Here is a 23611-nt window from a genome sequence, read left to right on the forward strand (position 1 = left end):
AGCGTGCGCGTATGTGTGGTTGCTTTATGTGCGAAAATTTGTAAACATCACAACACACCGAACACGGTCACGGGAGACACGCACGCAGGTGGCGGAGGGATAAACCCGACGAGAGAGAGCAAGCGTTTCCATTAAATTAATTCGAGAGCAATCGGTAGCGGCTCGAGCCAGCGTGTGGTTCTCCCGGTACGCTCGTGAGTGACTCGCCGTTTTATGAATGAATGCGTAACAGCGCCGACATGCCGAGTAGCCGAGTGTATTTCCCCTATTGCATCGGGCACGAATTGCGTGAGTTCCATTCCATGCCATGGGGAGAGGTGCAATAGTGCAACCCGGTGGTGTTCCCCCTGTGTAGCATTAAAAATCTTCCTTCTTTTGAGAGCTTCCAAGCTTTGTTGGGGTTCTGGGCGAGGGGAGAGAGGTAGGAGATGTCATCCTCTCACCGGAACGAGACAGGTTAACGTGTTGCCGAAAGCGAGACATCACGATACCACCGGAACCATGCGAACCATCTCTCGATTGGTCAGCATCTTTTGGGGAGCCTGCTGCCGATGAGACGCGCGCAGCATAAAATGCACCAGCATACAAAAACCACCCCAACGGCCGCCTCAAGCGTAAGCAGTCCGGCTATAGTAGCCGCATCTGATGGAGCTTGGGGAGCATCGAACATGGAGGGGAACATTGAGCAGTCAAGAGGAAGTAAAAAAAAAAAAAAGCACGTGAAAGCGCGCATTTTCACACGCGCAAGGGGAAAAGTTTCCGGTTTTTCTCAATGCGTGATGTTGGGGTTTTTCCTTCCGTTTTTGTTTCGGTAGGCGGTAACCATTAACATATGACACCACATAAAGCCACGTGTGGGGTGTACTGTATACACGCAGTTGGATAGATTTGCAAAACGCCTAACCATTACGGATGCCTCCGAAGATATAACGGCTGGTCGTTGTGCGTAGCCGTTATTGGTTACCGATTTGCATATTCATCTTAATTGTGCGTTAGTACACACAAGCGTCGCGGTTGGAGAGAGTTGCGAATGCGTAGACTACGTACACTATTGGCTGATTCGAAGCCGTGTGCATGTGCTACAATTATTCGTATATGCAAAAAAGGAACAAGATCTTCTCCTTAATTGCGTGGGTGCGTTTTGCTAAATTATGTGATGTTTGTTTATTTTTATAGTGAGTTAATATTGCTCAGAATATTTTTCATTTTATAACAAAATTAGCCAATGATTCAGTTTCGAATTTCAGGCCTTAATAATAGAGGCTAGTTCCAACCTCTAACCTAGCGATGAAGATAGCGATATGTAAGCTCTTAACAATGTCATAATAAGAAACAATAGTTATTCCTTTGATAAAGCTCCTGTTACGCGAACCAACCAAGATGAAAACTAAACCACAATCTCTTTTTCTTGCTTGTCCTCATTGCAGAATCGCTTCTGATGATGATGATGGCCACAGCGACGAAGGGCAAACGCCCGCTCCGTCACCTTACGGCGACGGACAAAATCGACGCGATCCAGCGTATCCACGACGGTGAATCGAAGGCGTCGGTTGCGCGGGACATCGGCGTACCGGAGTCGACGCTGCGCGGCTGGTGCAAGAACGAGGAGAAGCTACGCTACATGTCACGCCAGTCGGTGGAAAATGCGGAAAAGCTTAGCAACGAGGCAACGGCAGCCGCCCTAACAGCGGCCGCCGCTGCCGAGTTGTTCAGTGGACCGCCAGAAAAGCGACTAAAGCTCGAATCGGCGATGTTTGGCGGCAATGGCAAGCTGAAGTACGACGACAGCTTCTACAAGGTAGCGGCCGCCGCCCGTGGCTCGCTTAACGGGCTCGATCTGTCCGGTGGTGGTGGCGGCGCTGGCAGTGGAGTCGACAAATCGGGCCCGCTCAGTGTGTCCGGTGGGGACATTATCATGAACGGGTTGGCTGGCGCATCGGCGGCTGACTTTAGTCAGTTCGCGAAGACGGCGGCCGAAATTACAGCACTCAGCAAATCGAAGGCGTACGGTGCGGATCTCAGCAAACACCATCACCACGGCGGCGATCCAACCAAATCGGACCACCACCTCTCGATGGCGGCCATCAGCCCGTTGACGAGTCTCAGCCACTTGTCCGGTATGTCCGGACTGGGACAGAGTCCGCTTGCGCTTAGCTTCAACGATATCGCCACCAATCTGAACCTGATCGCACAGCTCAACAACAATCACAACCTTGCGACCATGTCCAGTTTGGCTGGTGGACTCAACACGGCGGCAGCTGCAGCAGCGGCCGCTCAATCGCTGCGCAACGTACGCCCGAAAGGTTCCGGTAGTTCAGCGGCCAACAACAATGGTGCCGGTGGTGGAATAGGAAATGGTCGGGGTAGCGGCCTGCAGGACAACGGTAACGGTGGAGGAGGCGGAGGAGGAGGAGCTGGTGGTGGTTCCGGCGCCGGAAACAATACGGACAAGTCGTCGTCCGGTGGCAATGCGACCGTTCCCTCGCTGACAGTTCGCAATTTGGCCAAGCTACAACAGCAGAAAAGCTCGTCCGGCGAGCTCCTCGGTAACGGTATGCTTCACCAACAGTCCCACGCTGCTGGCTTATCTAATCTGTCTGAGCAGTATAGAAAATCCAGTAACCAATCTAGCAATCCCGCCACTAGTACACCCACTACAACAACTACCAATGCTTCCGTAGGTCGTGACTCGAATGCCGCCCCCGTCGACGATGCGCTCTGGTACTGGCTCAAGTCTCAGCAGGCGATGCTCGGTCTGAACAATCTGTACACGGCGTTACCCCGCGCAGCCAGCCACAGTCCACCGACGCCACCGCCTCCGATGGGACTCACAGCAGTGACGGTCGGTGCGGGATCCCCAAACCACGCGCAGACGACACTGCCACCGACGGCTCATACACCGCATACACCGCCACCACCGCTAGTGGGTCCACCGCTCGTCAGCACACCCCAACCGACGCCACCATCGTCGGCACCGTCGCTTACACCCGAGGATACGAAGAACTCGTCCTGGTTCTGGCAGTGGTACAAAACTTTCGGCGCATCGCTAATGCCGGGCGGTGGTACAGCTGGAGGGGCCGGCAACACAGCGGTTGACAGCAAGCAACACCTGCGGGAACAGCAGCAGCAGCAAGCCGCCCAACAGGCAGCAATTGCCGCTGCACTGCATCACCACAACAACAACAACTCGTTCAGCCAGCAGAACCAGAATAACAGCGTCTCCGGCCAGAAGGGCAACGGTGGGGCGGCGGCAACGGCTGCTTCCCTGACGGCGGCCTACGAGAACATCTTGTACTCGCAGTTGACCAAGGGTTCATCGGCAAACGCAGTCGACACGCTCAACAACAATCATCATCACCATCTCAATCATCATCTCTCTGCTCATGTGAAGAATGAACCGATGGATCTCAATATGAGCGGTGTGAACGATGGCGATTCGAAGCCGGAGGATCTGTCGAACCATCACGGTGGTAATGGAAAGGATCGGAGCAGTGTTATTGGAAATGGTGATATGCGACGATCACGATACCACCACAACTCTCCCAGTCGACCTTCGTCGGCCTCATCGGTGGCGTCTTCTGCGATGAGTGCACATGGATCGCGGGACGGAGGCGAACGCTTGATGCCACCGACGCTGGCACGTGCTTCCGAAGACCGCGAAGAGGACGAAGCAGCCGCTCTCGATGATGGTGAGGAGCGAGATTTAAAACCATCCATTGCCATAGTGGAAGCCACATCCACCGATGGAGTGGTCGCGAGTGATCTCAAAGACGAGGTCGATGACGAGGAGGAAGACAGGGAGGATCGTAACGATAATGGTCAGCGTGGTACTGAGGATGAGGAGGCTGTTGCTCTGGAGGATCCGGAACAGCTGTCGGAGAAGGAGAGAAAACGTCAAGGTTTGAAACGACGCAGGTGTTCTTCGGCGGACCTCGTCGAGGCAAAGGAAGCGCTCGATAATATTCTGTTCAGCGGCAACAGTAACGACCGGTGCTCCACTGTCAGCAGTGCAGCCGCATCTCCACCACCACCACTGGCCGTTCGGGGACATTCAACCAGCCCGGTGGTCGGTGCAACGCTCGGTGGTGAACGCAACGGAGATGCGGAAGCCAAGGGCGATACGACGGGAGACGAGGCCAAGAGTGAAACATCGGACGACTCGAACCACCACCATCGTCAATCGAAGGCGGCGTCCGTAGCCGTAGCAGACATCCGCAATTCCGCCGAGGCAGTGGAACACGGTGAAAAGTTCCTAAAGTGGCTCGAAGCCTGCAGCGACCCGAACGTGACCGCAATGCAGGTGATGCAGTTCAAGTACCTGCTCAACAGTATCAAGCTGAGCGCCGAGCGGCAACTGCAAAGTGCCACGGCAGCAGCCAGTACATTGACCGGCAACGGTCCCGAAGAACGCACCCGCATCCGGAAGCGCAAGTAAAGCACACGTCGATTGAAATGGGACCTCGTACGGGAATCGTTTCGTACTTGATGTTGTACATAATGATGTATGCCTGCCCAGCACGCATGCCGCGTAGGATATTGTTTAGGTTTATTCTAGAGAAGGGCGGCACAGCAGTGGGTTTATATTTTTACCACTAAATTATCTCCCATCTATTGGGTGGGTGAGCGTTTAAACGGTACTTGCCACGCCAGGCCTCATAAGGGCGATCTACGTTAAGTAGTTAAATTTTTTCATTTTTATACATTCCCCATTAAAACACAAGCTTAAACCTAGAAAGGACAGAGTGGCTTTAAGATATTTTTGTTCTTTTCGTTAATCTTCCTGAGTTGCGTCGAGTCGAAGCTCGACGTTCTTTACATTCCCTTCAATAGTGAGTTTTTATTTTATACCCCTACGACTGCTCGTAGGAAAAATTACACTTATATTGAATTCCTAGCTGCTAAATTGATCTTCCGTTTCCTCCTTTTTCTGCCTCATCCTTCGCATTTTATTACACTGTAATTGATCTGTTGTTTCATCATACGTAAGGGCTCTTGTTAATAAGTTTGTAAATACGATAGAGCACAAGGTTCAGCAGATGGTGGGCGAATTCGGTTTAAAAGCAAAAGAAACTGGCCAAAGCAAACGTTACGTAGGTTGGATAATATTAGTAAGATATTCTGGAGCGCCGGAGCTGGGACAGAAAATTAAACGTACCCTTTTTCCCAAACCTAGACGGCAGGCGAATATAACCAATATGAAAGTCCATCTATAACCGATCATGATGAAGATGCCAAATGTACAACACCTCTTAGAATGCACAATAACTTATGTAATTGAACGAAAGATCGTGACCCCGTAGCAGAAAAGCAGCACTGGTACGGCAAGAGCAGCGCTGCCAATACTACCTGCTAAACGGAGAACTGTGTTATCGCCACGAATCAATTAAGCTTCCCAGTTGGAAGTGTGGGCCGTTTTCTGCATTTAAGTTAACGCGCAACGATCTCGTAGAGTATGTTTTATCGCTGTTTTTTTTCCTGTCGGATAATGGAGATTCTTATGCTCTCACGCACTGAATGGATGTTCTTAGGTGTGTTTTTTGCTCAAACATCAACAAGTAAACTAAGCAAACATATTTCAATCTCTAATCGGTAGTAAAAAAAACGGAACACTTTTAGGCCAAAATGCTGCTACAAAAGCAAATCGAGCGAAGGTGCACATTAGCAAAAAAAAAAATGAGTAAGGCAAAGATTTTGAAAGCACAAACTAGCCACGATCAAACTATAATGCCGATCACAGATATCTGCCAAGGTAGTACCGTAAGGAGAAAATCAAAATCCTGTGGCGAATTGTAATTGTGCAGTATTCCATTCCCTCAGATCAGACAAATATATGTGTAACGTGGTTCAGACTGTCGACGGAGGGAGCAAAAACAAAACAAAATGCGGAAATATTAGACGAAAAGGGGAGTCAAAATCAGCGCTAAACAAATTCAGAAGAAAAAGATATATAATTATATATATATACACACAACTCTATATATTTAGGCGAAAAAAAACAAAAGGACGATTTTGGGCGAGCGCGACAAACAAATGTCATTGTGATTTTTTGGACTATTTCCTATTAAACGAAAAATTCCTCTAGCGAAGAAGAATCTTTTCGCGGGGCAGGGCGGAAGAGCAGCAAAGCGGAGGGGCGAAACAAGGCGCTCTAGCATTATAGCGATAGTGTTAGGATAACAATTAGCGGCAAAAGCGAAAGGCGAGCGTAAACAAGCGGAAGAAAACATCTTTGCAAAAGACACAAAAAAAAACAGAACACTAATATTCCTATGTATAAAACAAGAACGTGAACTAATGTAAAATTTGAACTCTATCACTAAAAGAAAATGTTGAACATACATAAATGAAATTTGCGAATACACACACACACACACTTACATTAACAAAACTGGAAAATGGTGCTGTTGTAGGGTTTTATTTTCCTTTCACATTATGATAACTTCACCAGACGCAACGAACGCATCTCAGGAGCGTATGAAAGAAAGTCAATGAACACTTACCATGTTGATCTGATCCGCGAGCGGTTCGTACACGATATAGTCCGCAACAAAGGCCGCTATCTCCTGCCAGGATCCGATCAGATCCGGAAACAACAACACGGACGGCCGGAGCGTGGTGGAGACGAATTTCTGCACCGCACACTCGTTCGGCGGCGCCAACACCAACGGTTGCCGGTGGGGGAACTTTTCCCGATACTGGCGCCGGAAGTTCTCCGCAAACAGTAACACCAACTTCTCCTTCGACGATAGGGTACGGTACGTTTCCGGATACACGACCGCTTCCTCCCCGTCCGGTGCTGGGGCCGGTGTCTGGTAGGACGGGAAACAGGTGTCGATGACGCCGAGCTTTCGCTTCATAGCGTCGAGCGTTTCGTTTTCGGGCTGTAACTCCACACACAGCTCCGGCGAGTAGCGCACGGACGGTTGTTTCGTTGGTGTGGGCGGTGGTATGCGAAGTTCCCGCGCCTGAGCTCGCTTGTCGCGCAACTTTTTAATGAGAATGTCCGCGACGTTGGCCGAAATGGAGCTGCTCTCCCGGGAGGCCATTTGAGTTGGGTGATGTGTACCGGGCGAAGATTGGAATAAAACTGAGCAATCTGTTTTTTTCCACGGGATAGAATGTTCTACTTTGGTAACGAAAACTCAACAACCAAGCATATAGGAACCTGTTGCCATAGCAACGTGTTTCAGCGCTGACTACGGCTGACTATTGCACCAACACACTTTCGCCCCGGTCGTAGTGATTTTTCATTAACTCTTTAGTTTTTTCGTTAACTACACAAGGCAGCTTAGTATAAAGCAAATAATAATTAATATATGCTAAGTCAATGGCGATGGCATTTCCTAATGAATTTATTGTTTGTTGTTTTAAATTTCTTTCTGCAAAATATACTTCAAAATCATGAACCATATATAATTTGCGAATATGCGAATAACTCCCCCCAATAAAAAAACGGTATTAATTTTTTTTTTTTTTCAATTTCGAAACAGTGCTTTAACTGCGCATGTCTTGTACGAACGGTGAACGCAAGCACCAGTGACTTCAATGCTTATTCCTCAAGCTTTTTAAAAGACGAACCTAGAAAAAGGCGAGGTCTTGTGATTGCCTAAAGAAAGTTGACGAGAGATTTTTTTTAAATTCAACTGATTAATTAAATGTTACTTGTTATTAATGTTTTTAAATTAATTGTTGTTAATCAATTAAATGTTTAAAAAAAAAACCAAATGTTAAATTTAGAAAAGCTTCCCGCGTTTGATCAGACGATCGACCACTGTGCGCCACGATCCGCTCACGATGAGCCGGTCCCACGAAGCAGTTCCGACGTTAGCACGAAGCGAAAGATTGCCCGTTTATGGGCCCGATAATCGACCGAATAGCAGGAATGTACGACCCATCGAGGGGGTGTGAAAGGAACGAAGAAGAGACCGTGCGGATGCCTGATTCTCATTCACTCGCGACAGCGGTAATGGAAACGATCTCGCACAACGGCTGCGCTGGCACCACAGCTGTTTTCGGTAGTGAATAGAAAGACGATACTCAATTTTTTTTATATGATTTGATGCACATTTCGTAGTGCATTATTTGAGATGTTGTTTTATTTATCATAAAAACACAATTAAAATTGATTACCGCATACACACACACTGATCACTTTACACATCCACGGAGCCGTCAAAGAACGCCGGTAGCACGCTGTTGCGATGAGTTTCCTGTGAACTTTTGAATATACAATATAAATAAACGTTGCTTGATCTATTATTTTTGGTTTACTTACCATGATAAACCAAAACCTACAATAATCCACACATGCATTATTATTGCATTAGCAATAGCGAATGTGTTTATTACAGCGAAAAAAAACAAAGTCTTAAAAGAGCGAAAAGGTACAAGAAGCAGTACATTGCACGAAAGGGATAGGTATAATATCTCACCAAGAGCCGCCTCAGTATGTGGAGTCAGCCGGTGAGAAACTGTTACTTGCTGGGTAAAAATTATTCCTTGGGGGAGACTTTCATTTTCGTTTCGATCTTCCATCGAATCACACGCATTCGAAGCTTTGCCAGTGCGCCGTGCGAAGATCGTTGTCCGTCCTAGTGCTGTCAAGCTGTTTTGTTTTGATTGTGGGAAGCTTTCCCTTTGCAGGGGACAACAAACGTAATTTTTGCGTGTTTTCACAACAGCAAAAAGGTGAAGGTGTGCCGCACCGCTGTTTGTTTCTTTCATTTGCATCAGTGTGCTCAAACGCAGCGTGTGATTGTGACACGGAATCAAACAGTTTTGCCCAGTGCATTATGGCGTCGGTGGCAGATGAGAAAGAAAGATCCGGTTCGGCAGGAAATATGGTGGAACAAAATGTAACGAAAGCTATCAAGCAGAAGCAACAGGCAGATGAGCAGTGTGACAAAAGCGAACCAAAGTAAGTGAACTGGTTTTCAGGTGTCAAGGGACAGACACGTCAAGCTTTGGCTCAAAGTACACGATTTTGGGGGGTGAATGGATTTGGTGGCATCTTTGAAAGGTGTTGCGCAAGCGTTGCGGTGAAAGATGGTTTCGCTGTGCGTTCGCTGTAAATGATGGTAACGCAGTAGGCCTGCTGATGAGCAGTTGCTGTTCAGATCCAGCGTGAAGGTTAGCAGGCCATGATGAACGCTTCAAAAGAAGACCGGTTTTTTGTGTCACGGGTGGAAGGCAAAATATCACAAGATTAATGTAAATAATCTGTAGAAGATTTGTTCAAGCTAATGCCATCCCGAGGAGCATTGCAATTGGCCTTAAACCGTCGGATCGGTCTATTTCATCATCTAACAATTGAATCAAACATTATATTAATGTGACTTCCAAAACTTGTACAGCAACTCGTGGTGGCTTCTGTTTGGAGTCATTCTGCTGATGACGGTTGGAACCCGGTTTTACAACGTAACAGTCCCGGACCACGTGTGCTGGGATGAGACACATTTCGGCAAAATGGGAAGCTGGTACATTAACCGGACGTTTTTCTTCGATGTACATCCACCGCTCGGCAAGATGTTGATCGGTCTTTCCGGCTACCTTACCGGATACGATGGAACGTATCCCTTTGACAAACCGGGCGATAAGTACAATGGGACGCATTACGAGGGAATGCGAATTGTAAGTATATTTCTTGAGAGGCTTATTCATCGTGGAAATTAGTTCCCATTTCATAAAAATCTTTCTCTCTTCTGTTGTAGTTCTGTACCGCACTTGGTGCTGCAATCGTTCCAATGTCATTCCACACTGTCTGGGATATGACGGGTTCGCTAACGGCGTCCACCTTCGCAGCCGCCTACATCCTGTTCGATATCGGCATGCTGATACTGAATCGGTACATCCTTCTCGATCCACCACTGATCTTCTTCATGACCGCCTCCGTCATGGGTATGGCACGTGTCTCACGGTTAACCAGGGAAGCGAACAGTTTCTCCACACCATGGTGGAGTTGGCTGGCGTTCACCGGTTCCATGCTGGCGTGCACGATTAGTGTGAAGTTTGTCGGGCTGTTTGTGGTGCTACTGGTCGGATTGCATACGGCCAGCGATCTGTGGGATGTACTCGGTGACCTAACACTACCCATCACGCACACCGTACGTCAGTTGATAGCCCGTGCACTAACATTGATCGTGCTACCCATCGTCCTGTATGCTGGGTTCTTCTACATCCATCTGACGGTGCTGAATCGCAGCGGCAGTGGCGATGGATTCTACAGCTCCGGCTTTCAGTCCAATCTGATCGGCAACTCGCTGTACAACGTGTCGATGCCCCGCCAGGTAGCTTACGGTGCTGTTGTAACACTGAAAAACCACAAAACGGGCGGAGGATATTTGCACTCGCACAACCATCTTTACCCGAAAGGTTTTGGTGCGCGCCAGCAACAGGTTACGACCTACAGCCACAAGGATGATAACAACAAATGGTTGATTAAGCCATATGATAAGCAATCGCTGGAGAATGTGACGCTAATCAAGCATGGTGATTTGGTACGGTTGGAGCATGTACAGACCAGGCGGAATCTACACTCGCACCGTGAGCAAGGACCGGTAACGAAAAAACACCTGCAGGTTACCTGCTACGGGGAGGTGAGTACCATGTCATGTTGATGAACTTCTACTACTTTTAGCTGCTGAATAATATTATGTTAATTTTACCTCAATGTTTAAAGAGTTTCAACGCCAACGAGAACAGTTCAAAGCTTTTGATGTGACGAAAGTTTGTAATATTGAATTAGTACCTAAAGAAGCTGCACAGATGGCGCTAGTGTCACCAAAAAGAAATTTATATTTCCTCAGCGCATATTCCACAGTGGCATTATTGTTATGATAGTTGGACAAATATTGAACATTTTATTTGAAAATTGGGACATCTGGAAAGTTTATGTGATATTTTTAAAAACTCTGTTTTATAATATATATTAATTCTAAAAATAATTTCGTCCCTTCCGCAGGATGGACAAGGCGACACGAACGATGTATGGCTGGTGCAGATTGTCGGTGGTAAAACCGGCCAGACGGTGGAGACCGTCACGAGCCGGCTCACATTCTACCACTACATTGAACGGTGCGTCCTGACGACCACTAGCAAACAGCTGCCCAAGTGGGGTTTCGAACAGCAGGAAGTCACCTGCAATCCGAACATTCGCGACAAAGCTGCTCAGTGGAACGTGGAGGACAATCAGTTTGAGCAATGTAACTAAGGCGTTCGTCGCTTCGGTCCGCACATTACCCACCCGCCGGGTTATTGTGTCGGACATTTTATTCACTTCTTTCTATCATCTCGCATCCGCTTTTATCTTTCTTCCGTTCCTTCGCAGTGCCGAGCGTTAACTTTCAAGTTTACGCACCGGGCTTCATTAGTCGCTTCTTCGAGTCCCACGCCGTTATGCTGCAGGGTAATGCCGGCCTAAAGCCGAAGGAGGGTGAAGTTACCAGCCGACCGTGGCAATGGCCCATCAACTATCGGGTGAGTAAATATTAGTCTTTTGTGACGGTTCGACCGACGGCTTCGAACCAAATCGATTTTAAAGTCATCCTAATGATGATGTAGTCGCACGATGCAATAATGAAGGTATGCATACAACCACCCCCCGGGTGTCCTTTCGAGATGGTACAGCATGTTTGCATGGCCGTTATACCATGCGTCATTACCATTGAGTTACGTTGCATCATTCCCAATCTTGGCACCAACGCCGTGTGCTAAAGTCAATAACCTTTTATCGCTGCCCAGCATTCGCATTATGAAGACCCCGATTAATGTGACTTCTTTCAGAACGTGCAGGTTATTATAGATCGTAAATGAAATTTATGATTAACCAATCACAACGCTACGCGTCAACAGCAGGTTTCAAGGCTTTGGTCGCGCGAACAGCTAAACCCGGTCGTTGCAAGGATAATTAGAAGTTTTGTCTCTGGAAAGATGTCCCTTTCGTACGTAAACCTCTTAACTTCGACTTGCTTACTTGGGTGCTTTCCTCATTAAAGTGGTAACAACAATCGCACCTTCATAATCGAGTTGTCCTAACGAGTCAAATAACCACCGCCACTGTCATCTGTCCCCCTGGTCCCACCCGGACAGTTGGGCGCGTATTTATCGGAGGTTAAGATTTTGTGCGTTTCGTGCGACGTGCGTGTGTGCGAATCTTTCCTAACCCTAGCCATGCTCCATTTGAGCACGTCATTGAGCAATTAAGACGTTACCACAGCACCTGGCCCCCTCTGAAAGGTCGAGGCCAAACGGACGCATGAGAAGTAATTAAGAGTTCTTGCGCTGGTGTTCCCGCGTGCGAGCGTGTGTGGGGACCGGGACCGAACCTGGTGTTGGGGAGGCTGCTTTCTTCTTAATCCTTGATAAAGAGATGCCCGAGAAGAGGCTGGTAGGCTGAACCGTTCGATCGAGCTTAATGTGATGTACGAAAGTGGTGTGGATATGGTGTGTCTCGAAGAGAATGTTTACTGGAGAATTAAGCTTCCTGCTGCAGTCGCTTAGGGACGTCTAGGGTGATATGAGCAATGTTAGGGCGAATACTATCTTGCTGCGAACGCGTCGATAGAAGAAGATATCCTTTCAATTTTAATTGCTGCGACATTTCTTCGTTTATACTGCGCACAGATAAATATTATTAGCAGCATTATTATTAACATAGCTAGGGTGTATGTTTTTGTGGGATACGGTATTGTTGGGAAATTTCAAACATAGTAAACAATATATGGCCATATAAACCAACCTACGTGCAGTAAAGCAATGTGCGGAAGAAAACAATGTTAATGTCTTATTAGAACGGGTGGCTCGGTGGTGTATTGGTAGCGGCGCCACACGGCAGGACCGGTCCAAAATGCCATCCAGACCAATCCCCCGTTGAAAAGGACTGACTATCTAGCTACGTGGTAACATTAAGTCTAGTAAGCCAAGGAAGAAGGCTTCTTACAACAATTTAAAGCAATTGTTTGTCTTTGTTTCCAACGTAAACCATGTTAAGTTTAATGATTCTATCTATTGCTGTACCTGAGACACTGTCTGACAGCTCTACAACTCCTTGATAAAGTAGTATAAACGTGAAACGTGGATCATAAAACCTTTGCATACTTGCAGGAGTAGAAAACCCCAAATACTTAATTGAAATTTTGACATTTCGATCAAAATTTCTCCCGATACGTATCGTCGAACGAGTGATATTTTGTTTTGAGATACGAGCAATCGCAAGCTTCTCACGACTCACTAATAGAGTGTTATATTGTAATATTTTCGCTGCAATTTCAAGTATGTATGGTTTCCACACAACAGTTTTTACCAATTCAGTCTAGACCTTCTAGAGAGTGTGCTTATTTTCCTTGCTTGCGTGTTGCTTTGAGGTAACGGATAATGAACCACTCCTATTACTACTTACTGTAGCTGTAAACCAACGATGTCTCTGTCATTAGCGTATGCTAGGATACTGCTTATCTGTGCCTGATTCAATAATTTTAAAATTTTAAACGGATAATTTGAAAATCTTCAAAAAGAACTAACTTTTGGCTACACGATGGAAAACCAAATTTCCAAACGTTGCTTCGAATCAATAATACGCCTCATCCTCGAATAATGTTTAACAACTTTTCCCTCCCAAAACAACATGATCCTACCGCGTGGTCAAGTCATTTTTGCATTGTCCTTTTCCGTACTTTTCACTGCTTATCAGCAATACCGTCAGCTGGTGCGACCGTGTACCGGAGCGCGAACTTCATCCCGCGGACACAATTTGTCGCCCCATTGAATGTCGTTTAAATGGCCGAAACTTTATCACCAACGCTAACAAAAAAAACCGTCCATCCCTGGCGAATTGCTATCCGGTTCGCATTCACGCTCATGCATTTCCCGGCGCGTTTGTCTCGTTCTTTGTTTAATTTTTACGACGCATCACATCGCGTCCACCGGCCCACCGAAAACTTCGCGACGGTAATGACTGAAGGCATGCACGGAAGTACGCGCGTGTCGTTGGGCTTTTTTTTTTGCTTTCTTCCGTTCCTGTTCGGTTTATTCGCTCACGCATTTTTCGGTTGGCAGGCTGGCAGGTTTTATCTTTCCACTTGAAATAAATTCAAACTCCCTCCCCATCGCCTTGCGCTTAGCGCGTGGTTTAGCTCGGCCCAAAAGTTGCGACCGAATGTTTTACAACATAGCTGGATGTTGCTGTTGTTGTGTTTTATCTTTCCCTCTCTCTTTTTCTCTCTCTTTCTTTCATTCACTTTGATTTTACAGTTCATTTCGCTTTCTCCGTTCTCTTCCGACAGGGTCAGTTCTTTTCCGGTTCCGACCATCGCGTTTATTTATTAGGCAACCCAATCATCTGGTGGAGCAATTTGGTATTTTTAGCACTCTTCTTAATCATCTTCGGTGTGGAGATTATCAGATATCAACGCTATTCGGCACCCGGGCACCCGGTGACCACCCGACGGACGACGCCCGATCCATCTCCGTTCACCGAGGACGGTAAGTCGCAAGATTTCTGCCTGCTGTTTTATTAACCAAACGGGCGCGAAAGTAACCGCTGGCCCGGTAAACGGCCCACTCGCCCCACACATTCACCCTGGTGACGGTGTTGCGTTGCGCGAAATATGCTACGCCGTAACTTTTAATTGTCTTCGTATTTTCAAAACATGGCAAAGTGGGAAGGTACAATATCCGGCCGGGCGTAAATGCGTGACCCAGCCGGTGTTAGCAGCCGGGGCCGACGATGAACGACGGACGGGGTGTCATTTGCAAAAGTAGAATCGGTTGGCTTTCGTTCCGGCGTTCGGCGCTAGAAATTAGGACGACAAATTAGTACTGCTCGAATACGACCCGGCTCGCTTTACACGGCGGCAGAAAGACACCGGACACCTCAAATTGTTGCTAATCGCCGTACCATTAAGGAGGGCCGATTCTAGTGCCTTCGTAACATTGTTTTTAATCAAACACTTGCTCAGATTACGAAGCAAAGCGTACACCGGTTAGGATGATACTAATTACGGGCGTTCCATTGTATAGGGTTTGCAACTTTCAATACCTTTTGCTACAAAGTAGCTATTATTATCTTTCATGTTTGACACTGAAAACGTAAGACACTTTAGCAAAAGGGTATGAAAATGACACTTATAAGACATTTTTCTTAATTATTTTGTTAGAATAACGAAGAAAACCTGGCCCAAGGCTCCAAAGAATATTATGCTGTGCAAATTGCATAATGTCAGGCGTTTCCAAATAGTGATATGGATATTTGAAGCTTTGTATAACGTTATGTAATTTGCTAGACGATGTTGTCTTGTTAGGGACATTATTAGGCCCAGTTCAATTGTACATGTAATGCTTACTTCTTTATACTGCCGTATACTATATTTACTGCCTTATAAATTATTTCCCCGAGCACTAGCTAATATTTTCTATCTGATAATCTATTTTAGCTACCAAATGGCAGCTGCTGCGTGCCTCCCTGTGGCTGTTCGGTGGATGGTTGATCCACTACCTACCCTTCTACGCGATGGGACGCGTCCTCTACTTCCATCACTATTTCCCCGCCCTGGTCTTCAACTCGATGCTCGCCGGTAAGTGTCCCCCGGTTGTCCAACGCAATGTCACTTCCTGACTCATTAATCATCCTCCGGTCATCGTCATAATGTCTGTTGTGACGCTAGTCAAACGAACAGTCTCACCATCGGGTGAAAGGAAAATAAGAACGTTCTTCCACAAAAAAAAGCAAATGAATATTCTAATCACCTCGTCACAACGTGAAACAACAAATTGGTGAGATTTTCGAAGCTTTCGAAAGGGGTTTCGGCTGCAATGGTAGTCCCATGCTGGAGACTGAAGGGATTATTTAATGTAATTTAATTGACAAACTTTCCAGTCAACCCGGGAAGGTTCTTAGAAGTTAAAGAAGAAGAAAAAGAAACAAACAACCGATTCCATAGAGGTGGAAGTGAAATATGGGAGGCGCAGCACCATTCCGTAAAGGGACAGAACATCGAACGTGAAATTAAGGACAGCTGTAAAGGGGTTTCCAAAAAGGCCACCCGTGCTTCCGAATTCACCCGTGCTTTGTTCGCAGGACGATGGATGTGTTTTTAACGAGGCAGCTCATTTCACTTGGCTTTGCCGACCCAGGACGCCCTGATTGACGGACGTGTTTCGAATCGAGTTTTTCCCGGCTGCCCGGAATGGACTTTGTAAGTGGCTTTTTTTGTTATTTTCGAAGTGACTTTCGCATTTGGAGGGGCCCTCATTCGGGAAACCTTATCCTGGATGGGTTTATTTCCATACATGTAAAATAGCACCGGTGGAAGTTTTGCCGGAGCGATTGGCATACGTAAGTGGAGCTCCATAAATGTATGTTATTCCGATCGGTAAATGGAACTGTTCTTATCCACTTAAATTAATTGAAAGCAGAAAATCGGAAGCTCGGAAAGGTCACCGCTTGAAAAAACTCTGTTTTTTTGTCTTTCTCTCTGTGACTCGATCAATTTGCTCTTATTTTCCGTTTTTGCATTAATTTTTAAAATTCATATTTTCACGCACCACCGGACAGGAAAACTTCAGAACGGACCCGATGCACCGGGACGGAAGTATAGATAGGTTACTATTCCCCGGGGGAGGGCAAAGGCAGGACACGCAAGTGATTATCCTTCCACAAGGAGATGATTTTAATGAGCTCTTCAGCTGAACGCTTTCATCGAAAAGGATCGAGGACCGGCCGGTGGAAGCTGGAGATGAAGTTGGGGGCTTGATTTTTACCTCGGCTTACGGCTGCAATTGGCCATACGGACTGCAACCATAACCGGCGCGCTATCGAAGCGTAGAAATTCAATTTCATAACGAAATTAGTTTTCCGAGCCTCGTTTTCTTTTTTGTTGGCCTTCACCCGCCGTCGAAACCATGGCAAACACCTGACATCAAGGGTGGAACGGGGGTTGGTTTCGGTTCCGTACCGGTTCCGATTGTCTGCGATAATCGGGCGAGCGAAAACTCATTATGGAAACCACATACCGCTGACGTTTTGGGGACGATCTGGCGAGGGAAGGGGATGACACATTGGCATGGAAGGGGTGGAAGCTGTGGCTGACAATAAATTTTATTGTGTGAAAGACGTCCAGCACTTGCCACGGCGAAACTTTGATTGGTGTAAGCACGTGTTAGTGGAATCAATTAAAATTTTAACCCCCTGTTTTATGGGATGAGTGATGAGCGTGTGACTAACGATGCATCGGTGCATGTAACGATGGCTTTTGGGTTTGTGGGGATGACGGGGATGGATTACTGGGGCTTAATTTACGTATCTCAACAACAAAGTTGTGCTGTAGTTAATTATACGTTAATTTAAATTGGAACTTATACTACAAGAGCCACTATTGCGCTGGTTGTGTTGTGATGGTTGCCTACATTTAGGCTGTTAGTTGTGTTAATAACGTTCGGAACAGCGTAAAATGAAGCTAGTACGTGAATTGTTGAAACAATTCCAAACGAGTTTTGTAATGAGAAAATGCGCAACCATGCGGGATCCGATCGGGACCGATCTGGATCTATTTTGTGAACGTTTCTGCGAATCTGATCCGATCGCTCTTTGGCAACATGACCAGCAGTTTGTTTCTAAAGAAGGTCGAGATGTATAAGATGTGGGAAAATATAGAAAAATATCCACAAAATATCAAATACAAAAAGTATTTTTTTTTTCTAAATTCGTTCACATTGTTTAACTTTGTTTAACATTGTTTTATATAGATTTAAATGTAAAATAACAAATACCAGATTTATATTTATAGAATAATTTCATTTGGAAAGTCGATAATTAATTTGGAACTATTCTTATTATGGCAGATCCCGATTTCGAATGCTTTGCATATGGATTTTTCTTTTAAATCTCATGCCTGGAATCCGAGCATGACAAATCCGGATCCTGAAGGTTCTGAAGAATCATAAACAGGGTAGTGGATCGGAATCCGAACTCTTCTGTTGAATTCCAAACCCGGAAGCCTATCCTTGAGTCAAATCCTAGTCCTGTAGGATCCCAAATCTGGACTTTTATGTTGCATCCCAAACCCGAATCTGATCTGGTAGTCTACCGAATGCTTAATTTAAGAATGAATCCAAATTAATTCAATCAAGCATCGAGTCCCAGAATCTGATCTGGACCCCATTGTCCAACATTAAAAGAGTTGTTATTACACCGCCAGTGCTGTGCTGTTTGCCTACATTTAGGCTATTGTTTGATTGCATTGATTTGAAAATTATTAGTACAACAGCATGCAGTACAGCTAACCTGAACTCCAATTTGTTAAGATCAACAGGACAGAATTCCAGCAGTAAATTTCTTCCTTAGTACAAGTTAATTTCACTACAATTTAATCAGTCATAGTGTGCGAGCCTGTTATACCTTATCCAATACGGAACGATTGTAACCAAGGTTTAAACTGAACTACAGTGTACGGCTACAACATGTACCTGAACGTTACAGCAAACGAATGGAGCACAACAACAATAAAAAAATCAATCACTTTCTTGAATTGAATTGACCATCCTTAACATCATGATTTCTCACCGGAATAGGAAAACTTGTACCGAAACGAGTGGAGCATTGAAAAATTCAATTTGTATGCGTTGTCAGTGGCTCCCGGTACATGTGTAACGGCAGGGTCTATGGATCCGGTCCTACAAAACGGAACACTACCTTTACCTTCGTCGCCACACTCCAGCCGACGAGGGGTGGTGGTGGAAAAATGTTAAATTACTCCAAAATTACTTGCTCGAACAACTTCACACAATGGCCGTGCCGGCACATCTTGCCCCACGCTGCCGGGGAAGCTTTCATTCGGGGAGTGGACATTCGTGCATTAGCCTTATGGTTCACGGTAAGCCCGGAACGCATCCTCGTCGTGAGTGTTGGAGATGTGTGGCATGCAAAAGGTCAAGGCAGGAAAAATCCAATTTCGTAACAATCGAACAAACGGGCAGTGAAAAATAGGAACGTTGTGCAAGTCGAGACGCCGGGGACGATTAAGAAGGTAAAAAAGAGGGAGATTTGACGATAGGTGGGACGATTTGCACCACCGGTTCCCGTACGGACGAAGTAAATTGGAATGGAAAAAAGCCGGAACCGAACCTCGAATGGAGATGCCAAATAAGTGAGAAGAATGCGCAAGTCGAAGAGAAGAAAAACCTCACTCGCGCCTCCGCAAGTTTAAGGCAACTTGTGACAAAATCTCGAAGGAAATGGAACGATTGTAATAAAACAGATTGAAAGGGAAGCAGGGAACCGCATCGCACGACGACGGTGATGATTTCTTCCGTTTCCCATTTTGTTCGCCTGTTCCAATCCGGGCAGCAGAAGCCGTATACCGTGTGCGTTGGAGCCATCGCCTTTCATTTGCTGGCTGCTGGACATCAACACATTTCCCATCCCACTTCCAACACGGCGGTGGCGGTGTGCTTTCCACAACATTGGAAGGAAATCGCTTGCATTGGAACACAATATCCTTCCACCTCTGGTCGGTCGCCTGCCCGTTCAGCTGCCCTCGACCCAACACACCTCGGCATCGTTTTGAGGACAGGTTTTGGAGCATGAAAAGTTTATTTCGGAGGTTTCCAACCAGACCGACCTGCCGGGGCAGATGGTTTGATGGTTTTCCGTTTGGCTGCTTTGTTCGCTGATTCCGGCAGCGAATCTGCGGACGTATCGCATAAAACGGGAAAGCAAATCAATTGTACCACGAGTGACATCTTACAAGCCGGGCGCGCGTTCTTTTTTCCATTTCTTTGAAGTTTTTCGTTGGCAATGTGCGTTGGAGGTTATTTTGGTGAAGAATTACATTGTTTTTGTGTGTGCGTGTGCTATTGTTATGACGCTTAATTTGTGCTTCCTTGTAGAATCCCCCCCGGGAAGCCTCACTTGCTGTAAATTATGATTTTGAACCCTGTATTTATTATATTTATGCTCGGGCGTGTCGTTTCGTGGGTATATTTGACTTACAAACTAAACGTAATTATTCACGATTGTTCAATAAATATCATCAAACTGAACTAAACCAAAACGACCACCCGGTAGTGATCACACACTAATTGGCCACGTGTGCGTTTGGCGGAGCGTGTTTAAATTATGCTCCAATAACCAACGTACCGCACCCCAACTCACCCGGTGACGGGAATCGATAAATTAAAGCCAACTGGGTACCGATTTTTTGGGGATTTTCATTTGTTTTGCTTTGTTTGGATTGAAAATTTCGTCCAATAAACAACACTTCCTGCACCGCAAATGGCACACACACACACTCACGCAGGGCGACCCGTTTGGTTGCCACTATATTTGCAAACATGGCCCACATGGCGGGTGTTACGCGCACCGCCCTTGCGCGGGCGTGAATTTGGTGTCAGTTGGTCACTTTGCCGGCAAACCAATCTTTCAGCAAACCAAACCGACGGATTGTTGAACTACCGTGCCACCGTGAGGGTGAGAAATTAATACACAATCCTTTCGGTGCACTCTCCCACCCCACACCGGCTGGTGGGAAGCGGGTGAAGCGTGCGGGTACTTGCTGTGAGTAAAGTGTACTCGGACGGTCACCACGCGGAAAATAAGTGGCAGATTTTTCGGGGGCCAACAATTAATTGCCTGGATGGAAATCGATCTGTTTGTTAAACAATTTGTTCGGTCAGTTGTTTCGTGCAGGTGGCAGAGTGGTTCACTGGTTGAACTGTTGGATCACCGGCTAAATGCATGTTTTATATTGAAAACATTATTTGCAGTTACTGTCACGTATGAAAATTTCTTTCTGCAGTGTTTTTTTAACATACAAAAACAAAATGATCAATAAGTGTTGCTATTAATCGGATATTACCATCTTGGTTGCATAACTTTAGGCGTTTTCATTGTTGGTAGACTAAATTGAAGAGTTATGAATCAAGATTAGCTTTCTGTAACCATCTCAGGTGGTGTTATGCAATGCTGTATGCAATAAACTATTGGTGCCTGTAATCTGTAGTGTGCCAACGTATAGGTTTTCGTTTAGGCTCACAATAAACAGTATCCATCACATCCCACCATTCAAAGGACAAACTTATCACAATACAAAAATGTTTTATTAGTACATCACTTTACAGAGGAAATTTTGTCTATATCCATTCCGGAATAATCCCTTCTTTTATTTACATAATTTTTAATAACAAAAAAACATCTTTAAAAAATCAATGATTTTGGGACTTGTCAGGTATTCAAGTTTCGGAATCGTGATTAATCGGTAAAAGTAGCTTTGTATAAATATTTCTGCAGTCCTTGATAATTTTTCTTCACATAATATCCACCAACCAGTTCTGCTCCGGTAGAAGGGTTTCAATTTTGCAAAACTTACTGCAATAAATACAATTTATTCACACCCAACGCCAGTAGGTGACTCACTACGGCATGCTGTGGCTTTTCATCGGCCGAAACGAACATCACTCGGCACACGTACACCAGAGTTGCGCGTGTGCTCGCCTCAATTTCAGTGGTCATTAATTTTGAACACCAAATATCGGATGGAAAACCGCACTCCGCAACTGGCCGGGATTTATCGACATCGCCAGGAGTTACGAGGAAACCTACACTACGATTCGCTCCAGTGCGCGGTTCGGTTCCGTGGTTTTTCGTTTGCCCTCCCGTTTTTGCGCTGCTGCGGTGATCTGTCCGAGCTGCGATATTTGTCAATCGATCCTGTTTCACCTCAAAAAAAAAAATGGAACATATTTTGTACGTGTGTATTGAAGAATAGTTGAGGCAACCACACGGAACCCTACGGTCGGTGTTTTAGAAGCGCTAGTTATTTTAAAAAACCTTTTTTTTTTGGTTTAGGCAGTCTAACCACAAATGTTGTCCTCTTGTGCTTTTTTCCGTTACAGGTGTAATGCTCGATTACATTACGGGCCGATTGCCGGGATGGTTGCGTCACGCCTGCCTGGGTACGGCGATGGCCGGGCTGGTGTACAGCTTCGTGCTCTTCTCGCCGCTCGCTTACGGCATGAGTGGTCCCTTCAGCCACGAACCCAACTCAACGTTGGCCTCGCTCAAGTGGATGAGCAGTTGGGAGTTTTAAAAAGGGAGAAATCGTTATCGGAGACCGCCCTGCCGTTATTGCCCCGGCTCAGTTCATGCCGTCGGAAAGTGTATCGTTCGAGCTGGAAGTAAGGCCGATGCAAACGAACAACAAGCATTACTAATTGCACCACTCTAAATATTTTGTTGTGCGAATTGCATACGAATGGGAGAAACGTTGCGCCTACAGGTATGCAATTGGTACCACAAACTAGATATTTTATTTGCTAGCGGGTGCATAAACCTTCACTACAGTCATACTCAGAAACCCTCAAAATGAGATTTTAGCTTATCGTTAGTTGCCCGTTTCCGTCAATACTCGTTACTCGACAATAAACAGTAATTAATTATTTACATATTTCTGCAATCAACGCCAAACGCTCACTGGCGCCTCGTTTCCAATCAACTTTCGTCCGGTTTTATTAAGTTTATCGTAACATTCCGATTGACAGCATTATACCTTTCCATCGATAATAATTCGAGATCAGAAAATAGGGGAAGAGGGGGTCTTTTTTGGTTACGGTAGACCCAAAACCCTAGATCATACCGCAATAAACTATGCCGAAACATTGCCCATTATCAGATTTTTAAATTGCGCTCCCGTTTGAAGCGCATTTGCTTTCTCTCTTTCGCTTTGTGGGAAGAGATGAAGACGGAACCAATCCAACCTCAATGTTACATTCTTGTGAATCTCTTTTGTTGCTGTGGGCAGTACCGGGTTTTGTGGTTTCCGGATCATTATCTACGGCTTTTGATTATGTTTGCTGTGTTATGCCCGTGGAACAGCTGGAGTGGTCCAAACTTCCCACCACAAAAAAGGGATCAAACGTGAGTGGGACATCGCCAGAAAAAGGGTTACCCCGGTAATCCTCGGCCATTTCAATCTTTATTTCCCATTTGTTTTTTTTTCGGTTTTTTTCCTCCTCCTCCTCCGTCCGTCGCCCCCTTGAGGGAGCGAAGCTTTCGCAGGGAAAGAAAGCGAGAAAGAACGGACGGAGCTAGATTAAGTTGGTGAGTGGTGCAAATGAGATGAAAAAGATTTATTCACCGTCAACTGGCGGTCCCCGGAGCTCACTTCACACTCACTTACTCATCCGCTTAACCTTACCGGACGGGCGAAAACCCGTTCCGAGGCTGGGATCCAAACCACCCAAACGGTAGGGTCCATTAACACTTGTTCGAGCACTAGAATTACAACGGGGCGAATGGATCAGTGCGATTTCATCCCCGATGCTCATTGGGAGTTCATAATGCTTTCCCGTCGGAAACCGACGCGTCACAGCGCACCAGTACAAGCTGCACGCGGACATCGATTCCCGTGGTTTCGCAACGTTCCCTGTGTCCGAAGTCGTTCGAAGTCATCGTGAGGCAAACATTTGCCAAACGAAATTGTAAATTGCTTTTGCAAAGGGCGGACCGACCATCCCGAGCGACAGGGGGGATCACATTGCGACGATGGCCATCGTCATCGTCTTCTCAAATACCCCGACGGCAGATCAGTGAGAAGCAAGCGCAAGGTTTTAACTTCCTATC

General features: G+C 46.1%; 2 protein-coding genes across 2 annotated transcripts; both read left to right on the forward strand.

Annotated features, from left to right (window-relative positions):
• Positions 1-1438: 1438 nt before the first annotated feature.
• On the forward strand, positions 1439-4435 carry LOC128708200 (protein distal antenna). The gene has a single exon (XM_053803161.1). The coding sequence runs from the start codon at positions 1439-1441 to the stop codon at positions 4433-4435; it is 2997 nt and encodes a 998-aa protein (XP_053659136.1).
• A 4357-nt stretch (positions 4436-8792) lies between these two features.
• LOC128719931 (protein O-mannosyl-transferase 2) lies at positions 8793-22079 on the forward strand. The gene is made up of 8 exons (XM_053813573.1): positions 8793-8917; positions 9354-9630; positions 9711-10595; positions 10961-11201; positions 11327-11475; positions 14280-14478; positions 15429-15569; positions 21886-22079. Exons 1-8 carry the CDS (start codon positions 8793-8795, stop codon positions 22077-22079), a joined length of 2211 nt encoding a protein of 736 aa, XP_053669548.1.
• The last annotated feature ends 1532 nt before the right edge of the window (positions 22080-23611 follow it).

Source organism: Anopheles marshallii, chromosome 2 (assembly GCF_943734725.1).
Source record: "Anopheles marshallii chromosome 2, idAnoMarsDA_429_01, whole genome shotgun sequence".
Lineage (NCBI taxonomy): Eukaryota > Metazoa > Arthropoda > Insecta > Diptera > Culicidae > Anopheles > Anopheles marshallii.

Coding starts and splice junctions, on each gene's coding strand:
- LOC128708200 (XM_053803161.1), top strand. CDS start 1,439: ATGATGATGATGGCCACAGCGACGAAGGGCAAACGCCCGCTCCGTCAC.
- LOC128719931 (XM_053813573.1), top strand. CDS start 8,793: ATGGCGTCGGTGGCAGATGAGAAAGAAAGATCCGGTTCGGCAGGAAAT. Junction 8,918..9,353: donor TGTGACAAAAGCGAACCAAA/GTAAGTGAACTG, acceptor AAACTTGTACAG/CAACTCGTGGTGGCTTCTGT. Junction 15,570..21,885: donor CTTCAACTCGATGCTCGCCG/GTAAGTGTCCCC, acceptor TTTCCGTTACAG/GTGTAATGCTCGATTACATT.